Source organism: Myotis myotis, unplaced genomic scaffold (assembly GCF_014108235.1).
Source record: "Myotis myotis isolate mMyoMyo1 unplaced genomic scaffold, mMyoMyo1.p scaffold_m19_p_1, whole genome shotgun sequence".
NCBI classification, from domain to species: domain Eukaryota; kingdom Metazoa; phylum Chordata; class Mammalia; order Chiroptera; family Vespertilionidae; genus Myotis; species Myotis myotis.
The window spans coordinates 153,366,041-153,389,778 of record NW_023416313.1 but is presented as its reverse complement, the minus strand read 5'-3'; the positions used below and the strand labels follow the sequence as shown (position 1 = coordinate 153,389,778).

Here is a 23,738-nt window from a genome sequence, read left to right as displayed (position 1 = left end):
AGTGCCAATGGGGTTTGATGGAAGGAAAGCCCAGTGTGGAAAGAAGCACTCAATATAGCATTTAAAGATAGGTAGGACTTAGATAGATGGAAGGCTCCTGATTGATCCAGCTGTAGAGTATCATCGAACAATTTTTAGTTTTTAGAAGTATATCCTTATGACTTACAAACTGCCTCTACCAGTTGATTCAATCTTCACTGCCTTTCTACATTTACTTCTTCTCTGTCTTCCTCATACTCTCCCCAAAGCAATTCTGTGGTTGTGCCAAGAACACCTCCCAGTTCTATCAGCGGCCTGCCACCTAGTTACTTTCTTATGGGTCTAACACTGGCTGATCAGAAATCAGGTCTATGCAAGGCAAATGCACTTCGATTGGAGTGGTCAGGAGCACAGCTAGAATTGCCTCCCTTCCTGCTTTATCCTTCTGGACAGCTGGGACACTGGGTATAGAATGCTCCAGCTACAGTAAATATGTTTACCGTACTTTGTATGTGCTTCATGGAGTCAATTCAATTCCCTTGGAATATTCTTTACATTCCATACATCAATGCTCAGCTCACAATCCACCTTCGTTCCTGATTTCTCTTACCTCTGAGTTACATGGTACCTTTTATGCATGTCCTCAAAGGTGCTGTTTTTGTTCATGAATTTGAAAATATTCATAGAGTGCCTACAGACACTGTAAGCAGGGAGTAGAACAGAATTCCTGACTTTGAGAAACATACATTTTATGGGAGCAGACAGAAAACAATGACATGAATACATGGTATGTCTGATGGAGATAGAGAAGAAGCTATATAAAGCAGGAAAATGGGAAGAGAAGACTAGAGTCTCTAGAGGTGTTATTTTATCAGGGTGTTCTCTTTGATATTTCAGCAAGGACCAGAATGAAGCTTGGGAGCAAACCATGCAGTATCTGGGAAAAGCAGATTCTGAACAGAAGGAGAACCAGTATACACCCTGCAGTGGGAATTTGCTGAAGAGGCTCAGATATCAGCAGGAAGGCTAAGGATGATGGAGAGAACAAGGCAAGGAGAGGTAAGTGAGGTCGTTGGAGTCAGAGACTTGTAGGTTATAAGGACTTTCAATTTTATGATGACTGAAATGGAGAGTGTTTGGAATATCTTAAGAAAATTAATAACCTAATCTTACATTAATTTTAAAAGGATTTGAGGGGCAAGGCTAGAGGCAGAAAGCCCAGTTAGAAGATATTTCAACAGTACAAGTGAGAAATGATAGCTTGAAATCAGTGTAGTAACAAGGGATATGAAGAAGAATTGATGGATTCTGGATATATTTTGAAGGAACAGTGATAAGATTTGCTGGCGGATTGGTTATGAAGTGCAGATTTAAAAAAAAAAAAGATACGAGTTTCCACAATTTTTGGCTTGAGCATCTTAAAGAACGGCAGTTCCATTTACCAGGGGAAAGCAGATGTGTGAAGGCGAGAGGGTGAAGTGGGGAAGTCAGTTTGGTTTGGGACCCTCCTCAGGGCCTCCCACACAGTAGAGAGCCTAAAAATGCTGAATGAACTGATAAAAAAAAAATAGTTGTGATGGGTCACAGAGAACTGGATGTGCTCTCTGCCGCTTCCCTGCCCATCAACAGATGCCTGCCCGGGGGGCAAAATGGGGAAAGGATGACCACTTCCACAGCTGTCATGCTGAAAGGGTCACCGCGTGCTCTTGCCTCATCTACGTGCCACGACACAGGTTCTAGGAGGTGGAAGAGGATGGCTGGGAAAGGAATGAATGCAAGAGGGAAAGGGGTGAGGAAAAAAAAAAGAACCAAAATGACTGGAATGCCATGGGCAACTATAATGATTCCTGAATAAGAATGAATCTGGAGAGCATGTCACAAGAAACCAGAAACATAAGTGGGGGAGGGGGCAGCAGAGAGAAAACAGAAAGCTATGAAAGAAGGCAGAGAAAACGGAGGTAAGAGGAACAAGAAAATTAAAAGCAGAAGGAGAAAAAGAAAAAAAAAAAACTTGAGGAGGTGAAGCCAACGTCTGAAGAAAGAACAAAGGAAACGCCATGCCATCAGCTTACACTGAGAGCAGGGACTGGGGTCTGATTTCAGTGCACCTCAAGGAGAGACAAACAGTAAACCGGGGGAGCCCTCCACAGAGCCTCTGGGCATTTTGAATCCAAGAAGAAACACACAGGCCAGGATGAATGCTCAAGCAAACAAACGACAGCCGTCCTGGGGTCGTGAGTGAGCAGACTGCATGTTTGACAGGGCCACGGCGGAGCAGCCCCGGAGACTCCAGCCCAGCCCGGCCCCCATCTGTGTGTACAACACACAGCTGCTTCAACTGAGTGACCTCTCTTGTCAGCATTTGGCTAATTAAGGAAAGATATTACCTACAGATCTCTATGTCTCAGTCCTATTTCCTGCTCATTAAAAAAAAAAATGGTTTAATGAGAAAAAGAATCAAGGCAAAGAATCTAAATTATTTTCCCCCCAAAGTGAGCTGAGTGGCAGTGGTTGCCGTTGCCAAAAATGCTTGAACAACAGGATTTTGACACGAAGACTGGAATCTAAACAGCATGAAGAAATCTTGAAAGCCAAGCAGCCCCCATTATCTCATGCTTGCAAGACTATAGTCCAAAAGATGAGTGATGAGTCTCCATTTGTGCAAGCAGAGCGGTGGGCCAAGGCCCTGACAGAGCCACTAATTGCCCATCCGCTTGTTTACACACCCCAGAGATGGTGACTGGACAAACAGCTCATTTCCCTTGAAATTGGACCAAACTTGGGGGGAGTGGGGGGAGCCTGTTACATGTGATAGAAGAGGAGCAGGCAGACTTCTCCTGGGAATAAGACTCCAGATCAAAGCAGAGACCAGTGAGCTGAGCACACACTGGTTGAACAGCCAGCTTTCCCTAAGTAGCATTAAGTCCACGGCTTTCTGCATCCTATCCACCTACAGCCTCACTTCCTAAGGTCAGAAGTTTTGTGATATTCAGATACAAGGATCAATGGGGGAGTGTCAACACCAAGCTCACTTCCAAGGCTTCTGCAGCTAAGACAACTGAAGTGAACTTTTTGGCCCTTTCGGACTTCAGTTGACACTTGGCATCTGCTACACTGCACAACTGCTCACCACTTCAGTGTCCTCATTGTCGCCTAAACTACAATGTGAGCTACTTGAGGACAAGGACTGGAAGCCTCCAGATTCCATGGCAGGACACGACATGTGGAGAGACACCAGCCAAAAAATGGCCATGGTTGTTAATGACTATTAGCAACTCCTCACACAGCGTATGTATTTTTTCTTTGTCTACATCAGAAGGTTGGTTTCTTGAGATAAGAGATCCAGACTTCTCAGTTACGCCCTTGGCTGACCGTGGAAGTCAGTAATGCCTGGCGCCGATCCGAGTCCTGGAAACAGAACTGAGAGGACTCTCTTGAAGACCTATTTTTCCTCAAAATGAGAATGGACTTAAAAAATAAAAAGCTATCTCTGTATTGCCCAGCCCACAGTTATTGTGTTAATGTGCAGAAATATAGCCATGAAGTATGAAGCAACAAAAAATGATTACTTCTAGTTATCCAGAACTTACTGTGGGTATACTGATGACTCTACTCAATAGGAGGGAGACTTATGTTGGTAAGTAAACGAAATACATTTCAGGTTTTGCCCTCTGAGCATTTAGGGCACTACATATTAGAAACATAGTAAAGTAGGGTTGATCAAACCTGAGAAGGGACCAATCTGCCCAGGGAGGAGTACCACACCCTGGAATCAAAACATGGGGTGAATGGCAGCCTGAGGTTGTGAGCAAAACTCAGCAGTCCCAGCCTTCACCCCAACTTCAGCTTTCCGCTTGTCACTGTGTCCCAGCCCCAGGTGAGTAAACCTGCGGCTCAGGCTCTCCTATTGGGGCAGCTATGGCAGTGGGGGGAAGAAGAGGGGAGAGACAGAGAAAAGCTGGAAAAAGAAGAGATACCCTTTTTTCTGGAGAGAGCTGAGGACGGGGTCACCTTGAGGATTATCATATTCTCAGGAGGAGCTGTGATACCATTTGAAAATCTAGCTGGTGGCAGCTCCATTTTCCCCAGATCAGTAGTAGAAGACTGGGAGCATTTGGTATCAGCACCTTAAAAGACTACTAAGGAGTCAACAGCATGGCTGCAGCCTCTAATCTGTGCAGATAGTTGTGTGCAAATGATGAAAACCACTTTGCTTCAAAAGGAGAGTAGCTGTTTGAAAGTCATTTTAGATCACGTAGGATTCCATGTGCTGTCAAATTACAGGGATCCCGGAGGCTTGGTTAGTTCACTTAGCACGATGGCAAAGGTGGCTGCTTGCGGGGAGAGCAGTCGTCGGGGCAGTAGAGCAAGGCTGGGGATGGCAGGAATAGGGCCCAGGAGGGAGGTGGAATGTACGAGAAAGGTACTGACACAAGAGGAAGTTGGCAGGGTTCACATGGCCTGTCATACAGAGCAGTAAGTGGACTGTAATTCTGGACAACTGGAGTGCTAGATAGGGAATGCGCACAAGTGGTGAAGTCCGGAGCAGCATGAGCAATAGTTGTTTAAAAAGAAAAGATGACTCCTCACTCCACCCCACTGCCCCCAATCTTTGGAAGACACACACAGACAGGAGTGTCACACAGTACAAGAGGTTTGTATTACACAGAAACTGTTGCTCAAAGAGGAACTTACACAGAGGAACAAAATTCAAAAACAAACAAATCACCCCCATTTATCACAGTTGAGCCATCCAGTGGTTTCTCTATCCCTTTGGCCATTGCTTCAGATATATTTGCTGGAATATTTTTTCTTCCTTTCCCCTGACAGCTCACTGATCTTAGTGGAGTTTGGATAATCACAGTGTGTGGGAAACAATCTGGGCCACTTTTCTAGCTTGCTTCTCCTTAGATGCTTCTTGGATGTTGTCCATTTAATATTTTTGAGAAAAAAATTACGTATACACACACACACACACACACACACACACACACACACACACACACACGATATTCTATAATCTCAGAGTAAATGTAGTGTGTCCCTGAAAAGAAGTTACATAAATCCAAGGGAACAACGTCATTATTTTAAATTAAGACACGTGGTATTTCAAATCAATCCACCTGGAACATGTAATCAAAACTCATGAACTTTTATATAGATTCCAGATTCTGATTTCTTATCTATATTTCCAGGAACAGAAAACTGGTAGATAAACTAGCAATTGAAAAACAATTATTTTCAATGCTATATAGAAGTAGCTCTTAAATCTATACATTCTATCAACCCTCCCTTGGCCCCATCCCAACCAGAAAGCATTTTAAAGTGTATCTATGCATAGTGCAATTGGTGAGATCTATTTTCTCTGTTATTCAGCAGCTCATAGTTAAGACTTTCAGCTATAACAATCCTGATAAACACAGAAAGAGCTCTTATAAGTACATAGGATAGATCCTGATTCCACACGACCAGGCTGCTGTAGCTAAGAAGAGTCTTCCGAAATCTGCTTTTAAATCATTCCTCTGGTGGGAATGCAGACTGGTGCAGCCATTATTAAAAACAGTGTAGAGTTTCCTAAAACAATTAAATATGGAACTGCCATTTGATCCAGTGATCCCACTTCTAGGAATCATCCTAAGAAACCTGGAGCACCAATCAGAAAGAACGTATGTACCCCTAGGTTCATAGTGGCACAATTTACAATAGTGAAGATCTGGAAACAACCCAAGTGCCCATCAGTAGATGAGTGGATAAAAAAAGCTGTGTAACATTTATACCATGGAATACTATGCAGTGGTAAAAAAAAAAAAAAGAGAGAGAGAGAGAGAAAGGATGTCTTATCCTTTGAGACAGCATGAAGGAACCTGCAGAGTATTATGCTAAGCAAAATAAGCCAGTCAGAGAAAGACAAGTATCACATAATCTCACTCATATGTGGAATCTAATGAACAAAACAGATCCAGAGACAAAGAAGCATGGAAAAGAAGGCAGAATCTCAGAGGAAAGGTGGGGAAGATAGTTGGGCAGGAAGAGATCAACGAAAGAACTTGTATGCCTATATGCATACCCCACGGACACAGACAATAGGGTGGCGAAGGCCTAGGGCAGGACAGTCTAGAAGAGGTCAATGGGAGGCACCTATTTATGCAATGCTCTCAACAATAAAGATTTAAACAACAACAACAACAACAAATCCCCCCCCAAAACAACAACATTCCTTGCTCTCTTGGGGGTGGGGGGAAGCCCTCAATCCTATGATTCATATAAAAGTAAAATGCTTTTCTGACAGTGGAGCACAGCTTGGTCCTCAGCTCCTCAAGGAAAGCATTACTAACCTGGCCATTGAAGGACCAAAGAGGTCAGAGCCCACTGAAAAGGTACTCAGAATTTACGGGTTTTTGAGTGGACAGTTTTATTAAAGGCCAGACTACAGAAAGGAAACATTCCTAATTTTGTCAAATTTCTGATAATTTCATCATTTGAAAGTTGTAAAAACAGTAAAATCCAGACCTTAAATCAGTTATTTATACTGACAAGAAAAATGTTTGTGGCAGCTTAAACTTACATTTTTTCTCTCATGCTGGTGTTGGGAAAGTTGACTTGTGTGCTTTTTTTTTTTTTTTAAACACACCGAACCATATTTAAAACGAGAAGATTATAAGGTTATTTGAGGCCATTTGTCCCTGGAAAAAGGAGGGAAGTATGTCTTCATCATGTCTCCTGCATGAAGTGTGAGTTGTTAGGGGTCCAACTCCAAGGAGAATCTCTTGAAAGGAATGGAGTAGAAACTGCAGCAAATGGGACTTTATATTAAGTCCCAGAAAAAAATCTCCTGGCTGATGCTTGGTTCTCCTGTGCTAAGGTAGGGTGGATTTGTGAGGCTACTCTTTTTGAGGTGTTTCTTTCCATGTAGAAACAGACAAATAAGGACTTTTCTTTAGAGAGAGATTGAGGAGAATGATGAAACTCATTCCCTGGAAATACTCTCTGTCCTGAAAAAGTTATAAGGACCAGAGCAAACACATTTGCTATTTATCTGATCCCTAAAGACAACATGGACCCCACTGCCTAGGGCAAGCACTCATGATCAGCTTCGCAAATCTTCATGGACTAAGTCAGGTAAAGCCAGGACCTACAAGTTAAGAGTCTAGATATTAACTGAGGAACAATCAGTTATGCCCTGTGGTAGGTTGCCTCCAGATGGCCACCATCAATCTTTCCTTCCCTGTACATATGCCCTGCTCTCCACTGAGAGGTGGAGTGTATTCCTCCACTCTCTTGCAACTTGACTGGCATGTGACTTCTTTGACCAAAAGTGACACCATGTTTTATCTCTAGCCTTTAAGAGGATTAGAAGTTTCTGCTTCCTTTTGTGGAGGGGGGGGGGGGGTGGCATTTGCTCTGGAAAGAGGCAGCCATTGGTAAGAAATCTAATACCCCACATCCACCATGCTGTGGGGAAGCCCAAGCCATGTGGAGAGACTACACAGATTAGGAGATGCCCAGCCAGGATCTGTATATGTGTATCAAGAAGTTTTCAGACAATTCCAAATCCAGCCACCTTCTGACTCCAACCTCTTGGAAAACCCAGTTGAGTCTAGTCGACCCATAGAACCGTAAGAGATAGTAATAAATTGTTGTTTCAACTATTTCAACTACTAAATTGGTTATGTAGCAACATATACCAGAATATACCCTAGGGATTCCTGATACCAACAGGCTATAATATTTACTGGCAAATAAAAATCCCAGGGGCAAAGACTGTGTTCATCTTGCTCATTATTGTATCAATAGCAAGTAGCACAATCTCTAGAACATACAAAGACCTGAATTAACATGTAATGAATAGTTTGAGCAGATAGATCTGTGCTAGTATGGCAAAAGAAGGACCCATGGTCAACAAATATCTTAGATGGAACTAAATCTGACTTTGCTTAAGTAATGTAAGTCACACCAAGGTACAAAGGAACGTAAGAGGAGGGTAAAGGAAGGCAGAGAACAAATATTTATGCCTATTATTATGTTAGGTAGTATACTGGGTGACTGACATATGCCAGCTGATTTGATTATCAAAACAACCTTATGGTATTGGTGTGATTATCTCTTATCTTTGAGATGAGAGAACTTAGCCTTGTTTAGATGAAGTAAATTTCCCAAGGTCAGACTGTTAGGAAAGGGATTTGAACTCAGGTTTGTGTAATTCTGAAGCCAGCCCTCTTTTCACCAGAATCTCCCAGGAGACCTCAACAGAAACACTAAGGAAACAATTTGAAAGAGACACAAAACCCATCCCTTGAATCTTACCCAGGACTATGGAGTTCCATCAATTGTGGTCAACATGTTGGAACCTATTTCACCACATGAAGCTCAGACAAACTACAATTAATGCCATAGCCATGACTACAAACTGGGAACCAACACCAGAGGAAGCTTCAGTTTAAGAAAGCAGATGATCACGCACATAATATTATGTTAGTAATTAGGCTTAATCCTAGAATCATGAAACTGAAGGAAAGATATTAAGGAAAGAATATAGTGCCCTCCTGGGAAGAATAACAATTTCAAACAGATTTTTTTTTTTGTGGATTTCTGCATTACCAAATTGAATATATTACACTCCTCTAGAATTATTATGATTTCTCACTCCACATTTAATTTATTTCAGCAAGAAACTGGGATGATGCGATGAGCTCAGTAGGCAGATGGTTTGTTCATTTCAATGAATAATTTGAATGTCAACAAGTCAGTAGATGCTGGGAGGAGAGGGAAAGTGGTAAATAACAAAGGCCCTCATACCAAGCTTTGAGGTGGAGCGAGGATGTGCTACCAAGGGCTGGCACTTTAAGAAGCCAAGCACTCAGATCTTGCTAAGTTTATGAAAGGTTGTCTGTGAACTGACATTGTGTATTTCCTATAGTGAAAAAACCATTCATTGCTTATCCCTGTTGAAAAAGGTTGTGATCTGCTCAAATACACTTTTTTTAAAAAAAAAATTTCAGGAGAGAAATAGTGGCGATCAAGCAAAACTTAAATATAAACACTGGTAGAGAAAGGTAGCTATATTTCTTTTCAATCCAAAAGATTAATACAAGGATTAAGGAATTGACCACATTCTCTGTTTTCAGCCTGCAACCTTTCAAAAGTCTCATCATTCTCCGACCTGCAGGGAAGCAGAGCTTGAATGTTCTAGTTGACAGTTATCAAGGGGAGTTAGATTCGTTTACTCTAGTGGTGTTTGCTGTCATTTCTAATCACGTTAAGTCAGAAAAGGCGCGCTGACTGTGGGTCCCAAGGATCATGTGTTTGCAGTACAACTCAGCAGCCACTAGGTGGTAATATTGTTGATTTGGGTGGCCATGACAGGAGATCCATAAGGCATGCCTCCTTTAAAGGAAACATGCAAACACTTTCTCTCATTAAGATGTAACTATAGAAATAAAAATTACACTTCAAAATAAAAGATTTTAATGGTGGAAGAATACAATGCTTTAGAAGAGCTCCATGCATATCTGCCTACCTGCTTTTTACTCTAATTACATATATGATGATCTACAAATTATAACAAAAAGGCAGCTTCAGGTCCCAGGGAAATCCAGCTAATATGAATTGCATTTGGCTTACTTTTAAGGGAGATGAACAAGATGAACATGATTTTCTAAGATCTTTCACTGTAATTATTTATTATTTGCCATTTGAATTTGGAACTAGAGCTATTCACAGGAAAGGAACACTTCTGTGATTGACTCTCTGAGCTCCACCCTCCACACCATCTGATAAGGCTATGATAAAATGACTGAGACTATAGCAGCAGCAAGCTACTGACATCTAGTGCCAGGCTCCGTGCTCAGTGCTCCGCAAACACTGTCTCCTTCAGCCCTGGCCTCCTACTGGTGCTGCCGCAATTCTCCTAAAGTGAAATGAACTCAGCAGAAGCAACAGACTTGTATTATTTGAAAGAATAAAGAGATCTTTCCAGAGTTGGACATTATCTGCAAAACCACGTATTATATAATATGTATCCTGCGAAATGACTCCCAGAAGGCAGTGTAGGTGTTAAGTTCTTCCAGCATGAAGAAGAGAATAACTGAGTAATTCAAAGAGAAGTCATGTGATACCAACTGCAATCAATCACTGATTAAAACCTCGATGATAGCTGTAAAGAAGCCAAAGAGCAAATGATGGCTGAGCCAATGATTATATGAAGCAATTTATCATGAAAACAACTCTTATGCAAGAATTCGGAGCTCAATACTGACTCCATAAAAACGCTTAGCTACTTGTCACCACAGTTATTTCCAAAGTATAAATACAACTTCTCCGTTGTTACTGTTGGGGAAGGTGGTACAGAGTCTCCATCAGGGCTCTAGGAATAGGAGTCCCTGGGGTTAAGCTGTGGTGGATAGGTCTGCTAGTCTCACATTTTTCCTGTTTAGATAGTGGGAGTAAAACTTTCTAGTTACCCACAAGGCCTTGGGACACAGAGAAAAATAAGTGAGTGTCCAAGTTACCAGAATGGCATAGTCCCAACACTGAGATTGAGATCACACCGACCTTGCAGAAGTTACTGAAATCCTCAGACTCAGTTTCCTCATCTAGAAAATTAGGAATGACAAAATAAGCTTTAAAGGATTGCTGCAAAGATTAAATGACACACTGTGCATCAACTGTTGAAGTCGGGAGGCATCCTCCCAACTCCCTGTCTGAACTGAAAACTCGAGGGAAATTTTCAACCCATTGGTATTTCTCATGGAGGGTGACGATGAGGTAATAATTGTGCACTAATTATTAATGGTTTATATAGTTCATACAATGGTTTTACATATATATTTTGTCTCATTTAATATTATTAATGACACTATGCAGTAGATATTCCTATAATCGTTTTATAGACAAGAAAATAAAAACCTGCCCAAAGTCACATAAGAAGTTACAGTGGGGAAACTAGAGTTCAAACCCAGGTCTCCTAACTTCAAGTACAATGCTTTTTCTGCTACATTCAGAATACTTAAAAAGTAAAAACAAACAAACAAAAAAACCCCCAAACCCCCTATTTAACCTAAAAGTATACATGCAGTTGTAACAGGAAGATTAAATAATGCAATTATGGCTCAGGATCAGGAATGAAACTTCAGAAGTTCCTAAAACCCTGCTTCTGGGGAACATAACTTAGTCTACTTCTAGTTTTTCCAAAACAAGCCAGTGAAATATGGAAAGAGAAATTCACAAATGGATGACTTTCTATACACAGAAAGAAAGAGCCTGCCTCACTTGGCTTCATCCCGTACTTCTACCTGGGGATGTTTCTACTCCTCAGAAAGGAGTTACAATAACTGAGTAATTCAAAGAGAAGTCATGCGATACCAACTGCAATCAATCACTGATCAAAACCTCGATGATAGTTGTAAAGAATCCCAAAAGGAGATGATGATGATGATGTGTGTGTGTGCATGTCTGTGTATGCACACACATGCTGGCAGGGCTCCATTGCCTAGAGCAGTTGTGGAGGGGTGTTGAGAAAGAGGACCATAATGAAAGAAAGCAAGGTCCTAGCTCATTGAACTGGTTCTTCATTCACAAGAAAAGGAAAATACAAGAGGCCCTTAAATTTCCTTCTGTGATCCAGTCCAACCCCCAAAGGAGGGAAAGAGTTTGTGAATGAGCACATTTAACTTCCAGTCCCTTGGAAATTGAACATAAAGGGCTAGATTCAGTAGGTGAAGGGACTCCAATTGGTATCACAATGGGGAAGCCTGAAAAGGAGGCAGTCTTGAAAGAAAAAAAAAAATAAATGCAAAAATTTAAATTTTGGGGTTAGGGGGAAAGCAAGTTGTTTAAAAAATATTTTAAGTTTTTTTTGAAGAGGTTCACATTAATTAAAAGTTTTATGAAAAGTCTGCATACCACCAGTGAAATACCAGCCCTAGATTAGTTTCTTATTTGTCCTCAGAGATTTTCATTAAGTAGCATCCATTTTTCCCTTCTTCTTAATATACCCACTCTTCTGACTCTTGCTTTTTTCCACTTACAATACATCTTAGAGATTCTTCCCTGTCAATATATAAAGACTACACTCATTCTTTTCTCTTTTTAAAAACAGATGCTTAGTATTCCATCATATGGAAGCACCATAATTTGACAATTCCATTATTGACGATCACTTAGGTTGTCTCCAATCTCTTGCTGCTACAAACAATGTGACAATAAGTAACATGATACATAAATCACTTTGCATGCGGGAGCATAAATAAAGGTATGCATTTAGAAGTAGAATTGCCAAGTCAAAGGCATATGCATTTGTAACTTTAATAGATATTGCTAAATTGACCTCCATACAGATTGTAACAATTCACATGCAATATAAAAAGTAAAGTTTACCCTATTGCATTGCCAATATAGTATATCAAACTTTTGTAATTTTGCCAATATTATAGATGAAAAATGAAATTTCAATGTAATTTATTTTGTACTTCTATTTTGAGATATGCTTTTTAAACATATTAAAAGATGCTTTTTTTGCCGAAACCGGTTTGGCTCAGTGGATAGAGCGTCGGCCTGCGGACTGAAAGGTCCCAGGTTCGATTCCGGTCAAGGGCATGTACCTGGGTTGCGGGCACATCCCCAGTGGGAGATGTGCAGGAGGCAGCTGATCGATGTTTCTCTCTCATCGATGTTTCTAACTCTCTATCCCTCTCCCTTTCTCTCTGTAAAAAATCAATAAAATATATTTTAAAAAAAAAATAAAAGATGCTTTTTAAACATATTACTTGTTCCTATTGGATGTTGGTCTTTTTAAAAATGATGTCCATGAGGTCTTATGTATTAGGTAGATTTTATGATATGAGTTATAAATTTGGGACTGTGACATATTTATTTTTTATTATATAAAGTGATGTTATTTAATGTTTTATTGAGTTTTTAAATGAAGAATGGATATTGAATTTTGTCAAGTGTCTTTTAAAAAATCTAAAGAGATGTTTACATCTAAAGGTCTGAATTTTCTTGTTAGGGCTATTAATAGTGATGAATTATATTAATAGACGTCCTAATATCACATTATATTATCCTTAAGTTCCGGGAATAAACTCCATTTGGTTGTGAAATGTACTTTTTGTTTTATTTTTTAAAAATATATTTTATTGATTTTTTACAGATAGGAAGGGAGAGGAATAGAGTTAGAAACATTGATGAGAGAGAAACATTGATCAGCTGCCTCCTGCACACCCCCTACTGGGGATGTGCCTGCAACCAAGGTACATGCCCTTGACTGGAATCAAACCTGGGACCCTTCAGTCTGCAGACCGATGCTCTATCCACTGAGCAAAACTGGTGATGGCTGTAATTTTTATTTAAAAAATTTAAAACTACAATGAGTTCCATCCTGGGTCAGGGTACATATAAGAAGCAGCTGATTGATGTTCCTCATATTGATGTTTTTGTCTCTCTCCCTCTCCCTTTCTCTCTCTTAAATCAACAAAAAAGCATATCCTCAGTTGAGAATTAAAAGAAAAATAAACTACAGTGAGACTGACCTGTAGGTTTTTTTTTTTTTTTTTTTTTTTGAGGGGGGAGGACTACTTTTTCCAGGTATTTATGTCAGATTATACAAACATAAAAATAATTTAGGCATTTTTGTTCTTTTCATTGGAGAGAAAAAAAGAGAACTAGAGTTATTCAATAGACAATTTATTGGATATTTGTCTAAAAAGAAAAATTGAGTAAATTAAAGATAAAAAGGGAGGGGCGTTGGAGGAGAAACAAGAGAACAGGGATGGGGATAGAGAGGGGAGAGGGAGAGAGAAAACTGGTTACTGGGTGTGTGTGTGTGTGTGTGTGTGTGTGTGTGTGTGTGTGATGTGCTTTTTATAGAAATTTCTGGAGGAAAAAACAAATAAAAACAACTGATTCAAACTAACTCTTTCTGATAAGAGTCTACATAATAAACCTCTGATAAGACAGCTTTCTCCATCTTCCAAGATTACTCCTCTGTTACTTCAGTGACCAAGAGATCACAACAGATTATCTTAATTCTTGGCCATCTGATGTGATTTCAAGCCATCCCTGCTGGTACTTTTGTTGAATAGTAGTGAGGAATACAAGAATCCTGTTTGGCCCATACGGCGTGTTCATTCCTGCAGCCACAGTCCTTCCTTCCACAGGCTCTTTAAAGAATGTAAGAATTACTTCCTCTCCTAGGTCACACTGTCCCGATCACTTGAACATGATAACTCAGATAGTTTTCTTCCTACATCTTGGGGGTTGAAGAGATTACTTAACAGCCTGCTTTTATTCTACAGTTTAGAGCAGTGATGGCAAATCTATGACACGCGTGTCAGAGGTGACACGCGAACTCAATTTTTTGGTTGATTTTTCTTTGTTAAATGGCATTTAAATATATAAAATAAATACCAAAAATATAAGTCTTTGTTTTACTATGGTTGCAAAGATCAAAAAATTTCTATATGTGACACGGCACCAGAGTTAAGTTAGGGTTTTTCAAAATGCTGACCCGCCGAGCTCAAAAGGTTCGCCATCACTGGTTTAGAGGTTTAGTTATGGTCTTTGTCAATCTAATATGAGCTAAGCATTTATTAAGAATGGATTGTAGCCCTAGCCGGTTTGACTCAGTGGATGGGGCGTCGGCCTGCGGACTCAGGGGTCTCAGGTTCGATTTCGGTCGGGGGCATGTGCCTTGGTTGCGGGCGCATGCCCAGTGGGGAGTGTGCAGGAGGCAGCTGATCGATGTTTCTCTCTCATCGATGTTTCTGACTCTCTGTCCCTCTCCCTTTCTCTCTGTAAAAAAAAAAAAAAAAAGAGAATGGATTGTAGCCTGGCCAATGTGGCTCATCCACCTATGAACCAGGAGGTCACAATTCGATTCCTGGTCAGGGCACATACCTGGGTTGCAGGCTAAATCCCCAACAGGGGGCATACAAGAGGCAGCCGATCAATGATTCTCTCTCATCATTGATATTTCTCTCTCTCTCTCTCTCTCTCTCTCTCTCTCTCTCTCTCTCTCTCTCCCTTCCTCTCTAAAATCAATTATATGTATAATATATATCTATATCTATATCTATATCTATATCTATATCTATATCTATATCTATATCTATATCTATATATGTAAGGACTGTAAGCATATCTATAACATAGATGAATGGATTGTAAGCATATCTATAACATAGATGTTTTGATATTCAGACATGCATTATAGACCAAAAAATGCATCTCACCAGATTCTGGCATGATTTCCAATTCTAAAAGAATCTAAGTAGGAAAATCACAAAGTAAAACAAATACCCTCCAGGAACTTTGCAAGACTCAGGCTGTTTGTTCACTAATTTAACAAATAATTATTAACACCTTTCATGGGCCAAGGCTGAACCTTTGTTATTTGGGATGATAAATGTAGGAAACATAGGCCTAGTACCAGCTTTCATGGGGTATTCGGCCATTGAGATCATTCAATGTGGGAAATTAGAGTTCTTGTTTTATTTGTTTTTAGTTTTGTAAATTTATTTACTTTTTACTAGAAAATAGTTTCTTGACATTTAAAATATCTCTAATCTCAGCTGTTCAAAGAACCTTACAGGATAGTTTGATTAACTAGGATCAGCATGGCTCATTCAAATTTGTTTTGATTTGGTTCCATTCATGGATGCCACATAAAATTAATGGAGACTGAGATAAGGCCAAGTGTAGGAGAGGGCTGGTATTAGCACCAGTTTAGGTTTCAGCCCTCCCTGCCAAAGCCATAAATACAAATGACCAATTTAACAGCATGAAAAGACCACCTACAAGATCTATACCTGGGACCTAATCAGTTGCTCTGCGCCTTCTTTCAATTACAGGATCCCTGCCACGTTTATGGGGACGTTTAATGTGAGCATCACATTTTTGAAGGCCATATCATTATGAGCATGTTTGATCTGAGGGTGGGAAAACATGCGCTCACATAATGCCTGCACAGAGCTCCTCTGCGCTGAGCTGTAAACTGGTGTCAACAAGAGCCTACTGTGGAAGAGGAAAACCCTGCAAGGAAAAGGGCTCAGAGGCTGTTGAGAGTGCCACTCTTGAAAAGTGGTGCCATTAAAACTGCTTTCGGTTCTGCGCAGGAAATGAAATTATTAAGAACAAGTACCCCAGTTTTGTCGAGTAATACTATTTAAGGGCATTTTGAGTAGGGAATGATGATAAAAGACAAGGATAAACACATCGCTTCCACTTGTGTGTGGAAACAGGATATGATTTACAGAAGAAAAATTAAATCATCATGATTGTTAGAACTGAATTGCAGCTCATGTAAAAGCTAGTCTGACCATGAATCAACTGAGTCACAACGTCTGTATGCGACTTCTCAGGCATAAAGAACACAATTGCTTAAGACTTCAAGAGTGATCAGACCCTTAAATAGAAAAGTAGCCACTTCCTGCCAAATTTCCAAATATTATGAAAGTATGGAAGTATCTTTTCTCAATTATAGTCATTATATTCCATCCTATGCTCAGATACTCTTGAGGAACTTCTCATTCTACACGCTTTCTTCGTGTTATCTCATTCATGCCTGCTACCCTCTAAAGTCTCACTCAGTGCTCTCCCATGAGTCCAACATCTCTACCTCTGTGTCTCATATGTCTATGAAATCAAAATGTCCAAATTTATGGCACTGTTTCCCATCCCAAATCTGGTCCTCCTCATCAGTATCCAGCCAGTTATTCAAGCAAGAAAAAGGAATTATCCTTTTCTCCCACCATTTTTTTTTTTCTGGAAGTTTTTGTACTGCCAATGAGTTATCTAGTCCTGTAACTACTAAAAGCTTTATGAATGTCCCTTCCTTTCTCATTTTTACTGTGATTGCTTTTGCTCAAGTTCTTACCATCATTTGCCTAGACTACTGTTCAGAAGAGCTTGATGGACTGGCTTCCAGTCTTTTACTGTCCCAAGTATTCCTTATATTGCTCTTATGTATTTTTAACAACAAAAAAGCAATATGATCCCACATACCAAAACAAAAAAAAAGCCCGAGGTGACCATGTCACCCCCACACATGCTATTTTTCAAAGGCTCTCTGTTGCTTGTAAGACAAAGTTCGCATTCTTTAGCAAGTCATATTGTGACTCTCTCTCCCTTTTGGTCTTGTGTTCTTCCCACGTGCCCTATACTCTAGCTACCCCAAGTCAATTGCCATTCACCAAACATGTCGTGTCTTTTATCCTGAGATTCGTAGTGTTTTCCTCTGCCTGGAATACCCTTCAGAATTTGTCAGCTGAGAATTCCTCCTCCTCAATTTATTCATCTGTACAACAGGAAGATAATAGTGTTTACTTCAGAGGGTTGTCATGAGGACTAATAAGAAAGAAGATCTCCCATAGTGTCTGGCATACAGAAGCACTCACCAAATGTGAGCTTGGTTATCACTGTCATTGTGGAAAGTCTTCCCTGACTTACCTAGAAGTGTTAGGCATCCCTCCTCTCTAATTCTATATGTTTAATTAATCATGTTACATCAACTTCAAAATTGACAAAATTTTCATATTTTAGCACTTATGATATTACAATACATTATACAATCTATGACACATCGAGGTTTAATTGCCAGCAATTTTTCTTTCTTAGTAATACTTGTAATGATGTTTCTTACAATGAATGGCATATTAGATGAGATACTATACTTAAACTATATGATAACTGCCACTAAAATTTTATTATTCAGGGTGAATAATGCATACTTATTTATGCATGGAAAACCCTATATTTTCTATGAGTCAGTGAAATATCAACATAAGAAAGGGACTACTAGTTAGAACTCCATAGAAGCAAAAATAAAATAAAAATTCCATTTGTATATCCTGCAACCTGGCCAAGCCCCACTCACTCCTGAATCACAGAGGAGTAGTCAGGTGAAGCTGCATGCTGGCATATTTTTCAGTTAAGCACCCCATCTGAGAGCCACACGATGGCCCGACCCAGAGCAAAAGTGGGGAGGGGCTAGCTTATGAAACTGCATTCCCATAACCTAGGATTCACAATGAAGAAGGTAGAATAAAAGAGTGAAGAGGAGAGTGAAAGAATGAGATGAGAAAGGTCAAGGGACCATGTCTTCTAGACTAGCACTTTCCAATAGAAATATAATGTGAGCCACATATAGAATTTTAAGTTTTTGATGGCCAAGCTTAAAAACCAAAAGAAACAGGTAAATTAATACTAGCATTTTATATTTTTAATCCAATATATTTAAAATATTATAATTTTATCATATCACCAACCCAAGAATCAGAAATGAAATGAGTTTTTTTTTTGAACCAAGTCTTCAAAATCTGCTATGTGTTTTAGCCTTACACACATCTTCAATTGGATTAGCCTCATTTCCATTGCTCAACAGCTGCATGTGGCTAGAGCCTGCCATTTGTATTGGACAGTACAATTCTACATTGATTTTGACCAACTCAATTTAAGTAATGAGATAACAGTAACAGACTGTTTCAAGAGTGGCTCTTTTCAGCACAAAATACTATACATGTTTTAAGATTCATGCAGTACTTAGTTATACATTTTAAAATTTTTTATAGGATGATAATTTTCCTTTGGAATCTTTTTGTGCTTTGTTTTGGCTGATTTTGTTTTAACTATGATTTGAGGTTATTCTTAATGTCCTTCCCATATCCCCTGCATTATGTTGGTTAAAGAAGAGCTGACTCCTTTATTCAATTAGATCTTTCCCCAACAAGACAGTCCTTGGGAGAATGGCAAGAAATGTATAATTCATCTCAATATTCCCAGAATTTATCGCAGTCCCTAATGGATAGCAAACTCTGAGTAATCATCTTTGAGTACACAATGAAAGGTGGATGAAGATAGACAGTAGTGGCTTTCACCCTGGGCTGCACACTGGAATAATCTGGGGGGTAAAAACGCTGAGGCCTGGCCCCACCCCTAGAGATGTTGCTGGTAGGTCTAGAGTTTGACTTGGATGCCAAAATTTAAAAAATTTCCCCCAGGTGATTCTAGTGTGCAGCCAGGGTTGAGAACCACTTTTCTAGGGTTTTCTTAGAACATCATTCTGTGGCCATATCCTTACCTCTCTGACATAAGGCCCACTTTGCCTCAAGTCAGTTTCCTCTCAGAATAGGCCAGATGTTTCTTGAGAAACCTAGTAGGAAAGACACTAACACAGAATCCCAAAAGGAATTTGCAAATTCCTTTTCCAAGGCACCAAAGAAGATATTCAAGGGTCTAAATCTTTTCATATTTATCTTTTTCTACCAAAAAAATTCACAATTTAAGTTTTAAGATTCAAGCTCATTTAAGGAGAAAAAAGTAAGGCCACTATAGCACATAGGCAGATAATACCCAGATACAAATATTACAGAATATTCCAGAAATTGAATAATAGAAATTAAAAATAAAAATGGAATCTAAGTACACATGAGCCTCATTTTAAGTGAAGTCCATACATGTCAAAAGCAGAATTTCTTAATTGGGGGTCAGCAAAGGGAAGTATTTCATGCTTTTCTTCAGCCCCTTGAGGTTATATTTGCATAGTCATAAAGCAATACATCTACTTTGATAAGTCACAAGACAAATAAGTGTTAGTATCACTGTTTGCTCTCACGGCACTTTGCCTGACAACATTACCTCCATCAATCTAAGGTTTAGCAGTGTTCCAGGGAAAGCTCTGACATCCACTTCAGCACTAACACGCTCTCACCCGGGAGGAGGGGGAAGCGATATCTGCACCAAGGGAGCAGCGGAAATAGAGTTCCTCTGAATCATGGACTGGGTTTCCCTGCCAAGCCTCAAGGTGGTCTGTCCATACTATATGGATTCACCCTGTAATGGTCTTTCTTGATGGTGTGGTATCATGTGACCTTATTAACAAACTAGAGGCCTAGTGCATGGATTCATGCATGGGTGGGGTTCAGCTGGCCAGGCCCCAATCAGGGTGGTTCGGGGCTGGGCCTGTCTGGAGAAGGAGATGGTGGGAGGTTGGCTGACCGGCCCGCCCAGATCGGGGCCCAATCAGGGTGCCTGATCAGGGCTCGGCTGGCTGGAGGAAGGGGTTAGCAAGCCCTGCCCCCAATTGGGGTTGGGGGGCTATTTGGGGGTGGGGCCGGCCATGGGGAGGGGTTGTGGGCGGTGGGCCCGCTGGCCCTGCCCCTGAATGGGGTGGGTGGGGGGTGCCAATCAGGGGCCAGCAGCCTTGGAGAGGAGCCATGGGTGGTTGGCCAGCTGGTCCTGCCCCTGATTGGGGTGGGGGGGCCAATCTGGGGTGGGGCTGGGTGGGGGGAGGGGCTTCAGGAGATTGGCTGGCCAGCCTCACCCCCTATTGGGGGGGGCAATTAGAGGTGGGGCTGGCCTGGTGGAGGGGCTTCAGGCCAATCAGGATGGTGGGGGCCCATCAGGGGTGTGGCTGGCTAGGGGGAGGGGCTGCAGGAGGTAGGTCGGCTAGCCCCATCTCCTATTGAGGTGGGGTGTTGATCAGGGGCGGTGTTGGCCAGGGGGAGGAGCTGCAGGTCAATCAGGGTGGTGGGGGCACATCTGGGGCGTGGCCCGCTGGAGGGAGGGCCTGGAGGAGGTTAGCTTGCCAGCCCTGTCCCCTATTGGGATGGGGTGTGATCAGGGTGGCGTGGCCAGGGGGAGGCGCTGCAGGAGGTTGACCGTCCAGCCCTGCCCCCTATTGTGGTGGGGGGTGAGATCAGGGGTGGGCCAGCAGGAGGGAGGGGCTGCGGGCCTATTGCAGTGGCTGATCCAGGTTGCGGCTGGCAGGGGTGGTGGGGGGGTAGGATGAAGGGATAGGGTGTTTGGCCGGCAGGCCCCACTCTTGATGGGGTGGGAGAGTCTGATCAGGGGCAGACTGGCAGAGGGGAGGGGCCTCGAGGTTGGCCGTAGCCCCCACCCTCTGATCAGCCAGTTTGCTGGCCACAGTGGGCGTCATAGCGACCGGTTGTTAGGTCGTTATGGCCGTTATGGTAGCAGCCTTTTTATATACAGTGGGGCCTTGACTTACGAGTGTCCCGACTAACGAGTTTTTCGAGATACGAGCCATCTCTCGGCCGATTTTTTGCTTTGAGTTGTGAGCTAAAATTCGGGTTATGAGCCAGCTTCAGATACCTCACTGCTAGTTGACGCAGCAAACGTCACAGTGAACGCCACAACATCAGCCCAGCATCATGTGTCTCACTCGTTCACTTTAAGATTTGACATACGAGTAATTTGAGTTATGAGCTCCGTCACGGAACGAATTAAACTCGTAAGTCAAGACCCCACTGTATATAGATAGAAACAGCACATTGACATATCCCTAAATGTCCCTACATGCATTTCCTCTGGCTTTCTAGCAAACACAAAAGCTCCCTCTAATTATACCACACTTATTTTTTTCCTTATTGAAATGTAATTGGCATATAACATTATATTAGTTTCAGGTGTACAACATAATGACTCAATATATGTATATATTGTGAAATGATCATCATAATGAGACTAGTCAACATCCATTACCACACAGTTATAATTTTTTATTTCTGGAGATGAGAACTATTAAGATCTACTCAGCAACTTTAAAATACAATAAAGTAGTATTAACTATAGTTACCATGCTGTATATTACATTCCTGGGGCTTACTGGAAGTTATGTCCCACACTTATTTTTGTTTCACATCTTAAGCTGAATTTGAGAAATTAGAATAGGAAATATCCAAAATGCATTAAACTTCCACATTCACTAACAATGATCAACAAGAATTCCCTATTCCTGCCAAAATCATGGAGGAAGAAGCACAACTCAATAAACTTTCTAAATAAGTACTGGGTTTCGTGCCTATCACTCCCATCTACCAACCCCGAAGGGCTGATGGGTGTCAAGTGATTGGATGTGTGACATTCACCTGGCCCCAATTTTCTTTCCTGAAAAGTAATGGAAAATTTACAATACAAGCTCCCAAATTGCTACACTCATAAAACCAGGAAGATAATCACCATCCACCTGCCCAGGCTGACTGTGAATCTGAAATGCATGACTGCTTACACTGGACATTGTTTGTCAGTTAATATGTTCTAAGGATCCTCTTGGGTTCCATGAAGAGACAAAGACAAAGTCTTCTTCCCAAAGTTTACAAAAACAAAAGTAATGTTAAAATTTACAACGTGAAGACAGATTTGAAAGATGATATGAAAATTATGGGACAACTCCATATACATTTAGTGTGTAACCACCATGGGAAGATGGACTCACGGAATCATTGAAGCTGTCGGTGGTCAGCCAGGATGCAGGGGGCAGGGGACCCCAGAGAAAAATTGTGGAATGAAGGATGTTTTGGGGTTTCCTACCTTTCTGGAAGAACTCCTCTAGTTTGTCCTTGAAAGGCTGGAGGTACTGCTTTGGAGACTCCTTGCACACCACTGCCATCTGTTTCTCACTTGCTGTGAAGAGAAGTTTGGAATTAGACTTCCTAAGAACATGTATTTGCTGATTCTGTGCTCTGAGCTATGCACTTGGGGATTGTGTGAAATCCTTATTGATCACTGTTTATCCAAATTCAAGGGGGGTGGGGTGGGGAGGGAGCAAAAACAGTAACAGGAACAAAAGTAATTAGCTCACTCTACATCTTTCTTCAGGAACTGGCAAATGCATCTTCAGTTTTCCTTTTAGAGATGCTGCAAATCCTCTGGCTTGGGACAGGTGAAGTGCTCTGCTTTTGGTCTCTCAAAAATAGATGAAAAAAACTGCTGAAGGACTGAGGCCCCAATCCTCTTCAGATCATACTCCAAAAGTAGAGTTTGAAATTGCTTTTACAGAAGTTCTCAGGCATTTCAGTTGCCTTGAACCACCAACCTGGCTATTCCTCAGGATGACACCCATATCCCAGCATGAGAACGAAGCCCAGATAGGGAGAACCGTGTCTCTTTTCATGCTTCCCATTCACCTGCCCTTCTCATTTACATTCTGCTAACACATGTGAAATCATTTTGTGACTTATGTCCCTAGATTCCAAATTCTTAGAAAGGAAATGATCATTAGTGGAAATAAAAATCTGATAAATTCTTGGAGTCAAGCATCCCACCATCCCCAAATGAGGACTTGGGTGGGTGTTATCCAGTATTCTGGCTTCAGGGAAATGGAATCTTGTCTCTCATAACAGATGAAGAAGAATTTTGATCTCTTTTAGGAGAAGAGATGGACACAGAGAGAAAAGGGTAGCAAGAGAGAAGAACAATTGATTTGGAGAAGGATGGCCTCTGGGGCATCTCCACTGTTTTAGCAAAGCCTCCTGAACTCACAGTGTTTGCTGTGAGTGAATGTGTGAACACCAAATGAGGGGCTTAACTTTACACTGAGTTTAGAACAGGTGCAGAACAAACATACCTCACAAGGAGGCAGAGGCGCCTCCTCCTATGCACCTCTCTAATCTCTTTCCTTCAAATCTTGTGGATAGTTTTATTTTTTCTACAGAGATTGGCTTTTGGCATACATTATTCTTAGCTAATAGGAGACAGGTTGGTTTCTAGCCCTACAATGCATATATAAATATATGTATGGGTTACACAAACACTCATACAAAGTATTTATTGAATATCTGAACTATGGCACTGTGTTAAATGTTGGGGAAAAATATTTAACCAGAGCTTTTGGTCATCTCTCCTCTAAAAATACTCATAAGTGTCTAGTAACAAAGAGATGAGGAAATCAACAAATTGTAATATAGTGTGATGTCATGGGATACTGGGTAGGAGCTTCCAATTCAGATTGGGATTGGGTGGTG

General features: G+C 41.0%; 1 protein-coding gene across 2 annotated transcripts in view; it reads right to left on the bottom strand.

Annotated features, from left to right (window-relative positions):
• FMN1 (formin 1) overlaps window positions 1–23,738 on the bottom strand; it is a 407,216-nt gene that overhangs the window by 86,805 nt on the left and 296,673 nt on the right. For both annotated transcript variants that reach the window (XM_036296418.1, XM_036296411.1), the window contains one exon: window positions 22,306–22,398. In XM_036296418.1, the coding sequence (XP_036152311.1) occupies window positions 22,306–22,398 (93 nt within the window). The remainder of the gene's footprint in view (window positions 1–22,305; window positions 22,399–23,738) is intronic.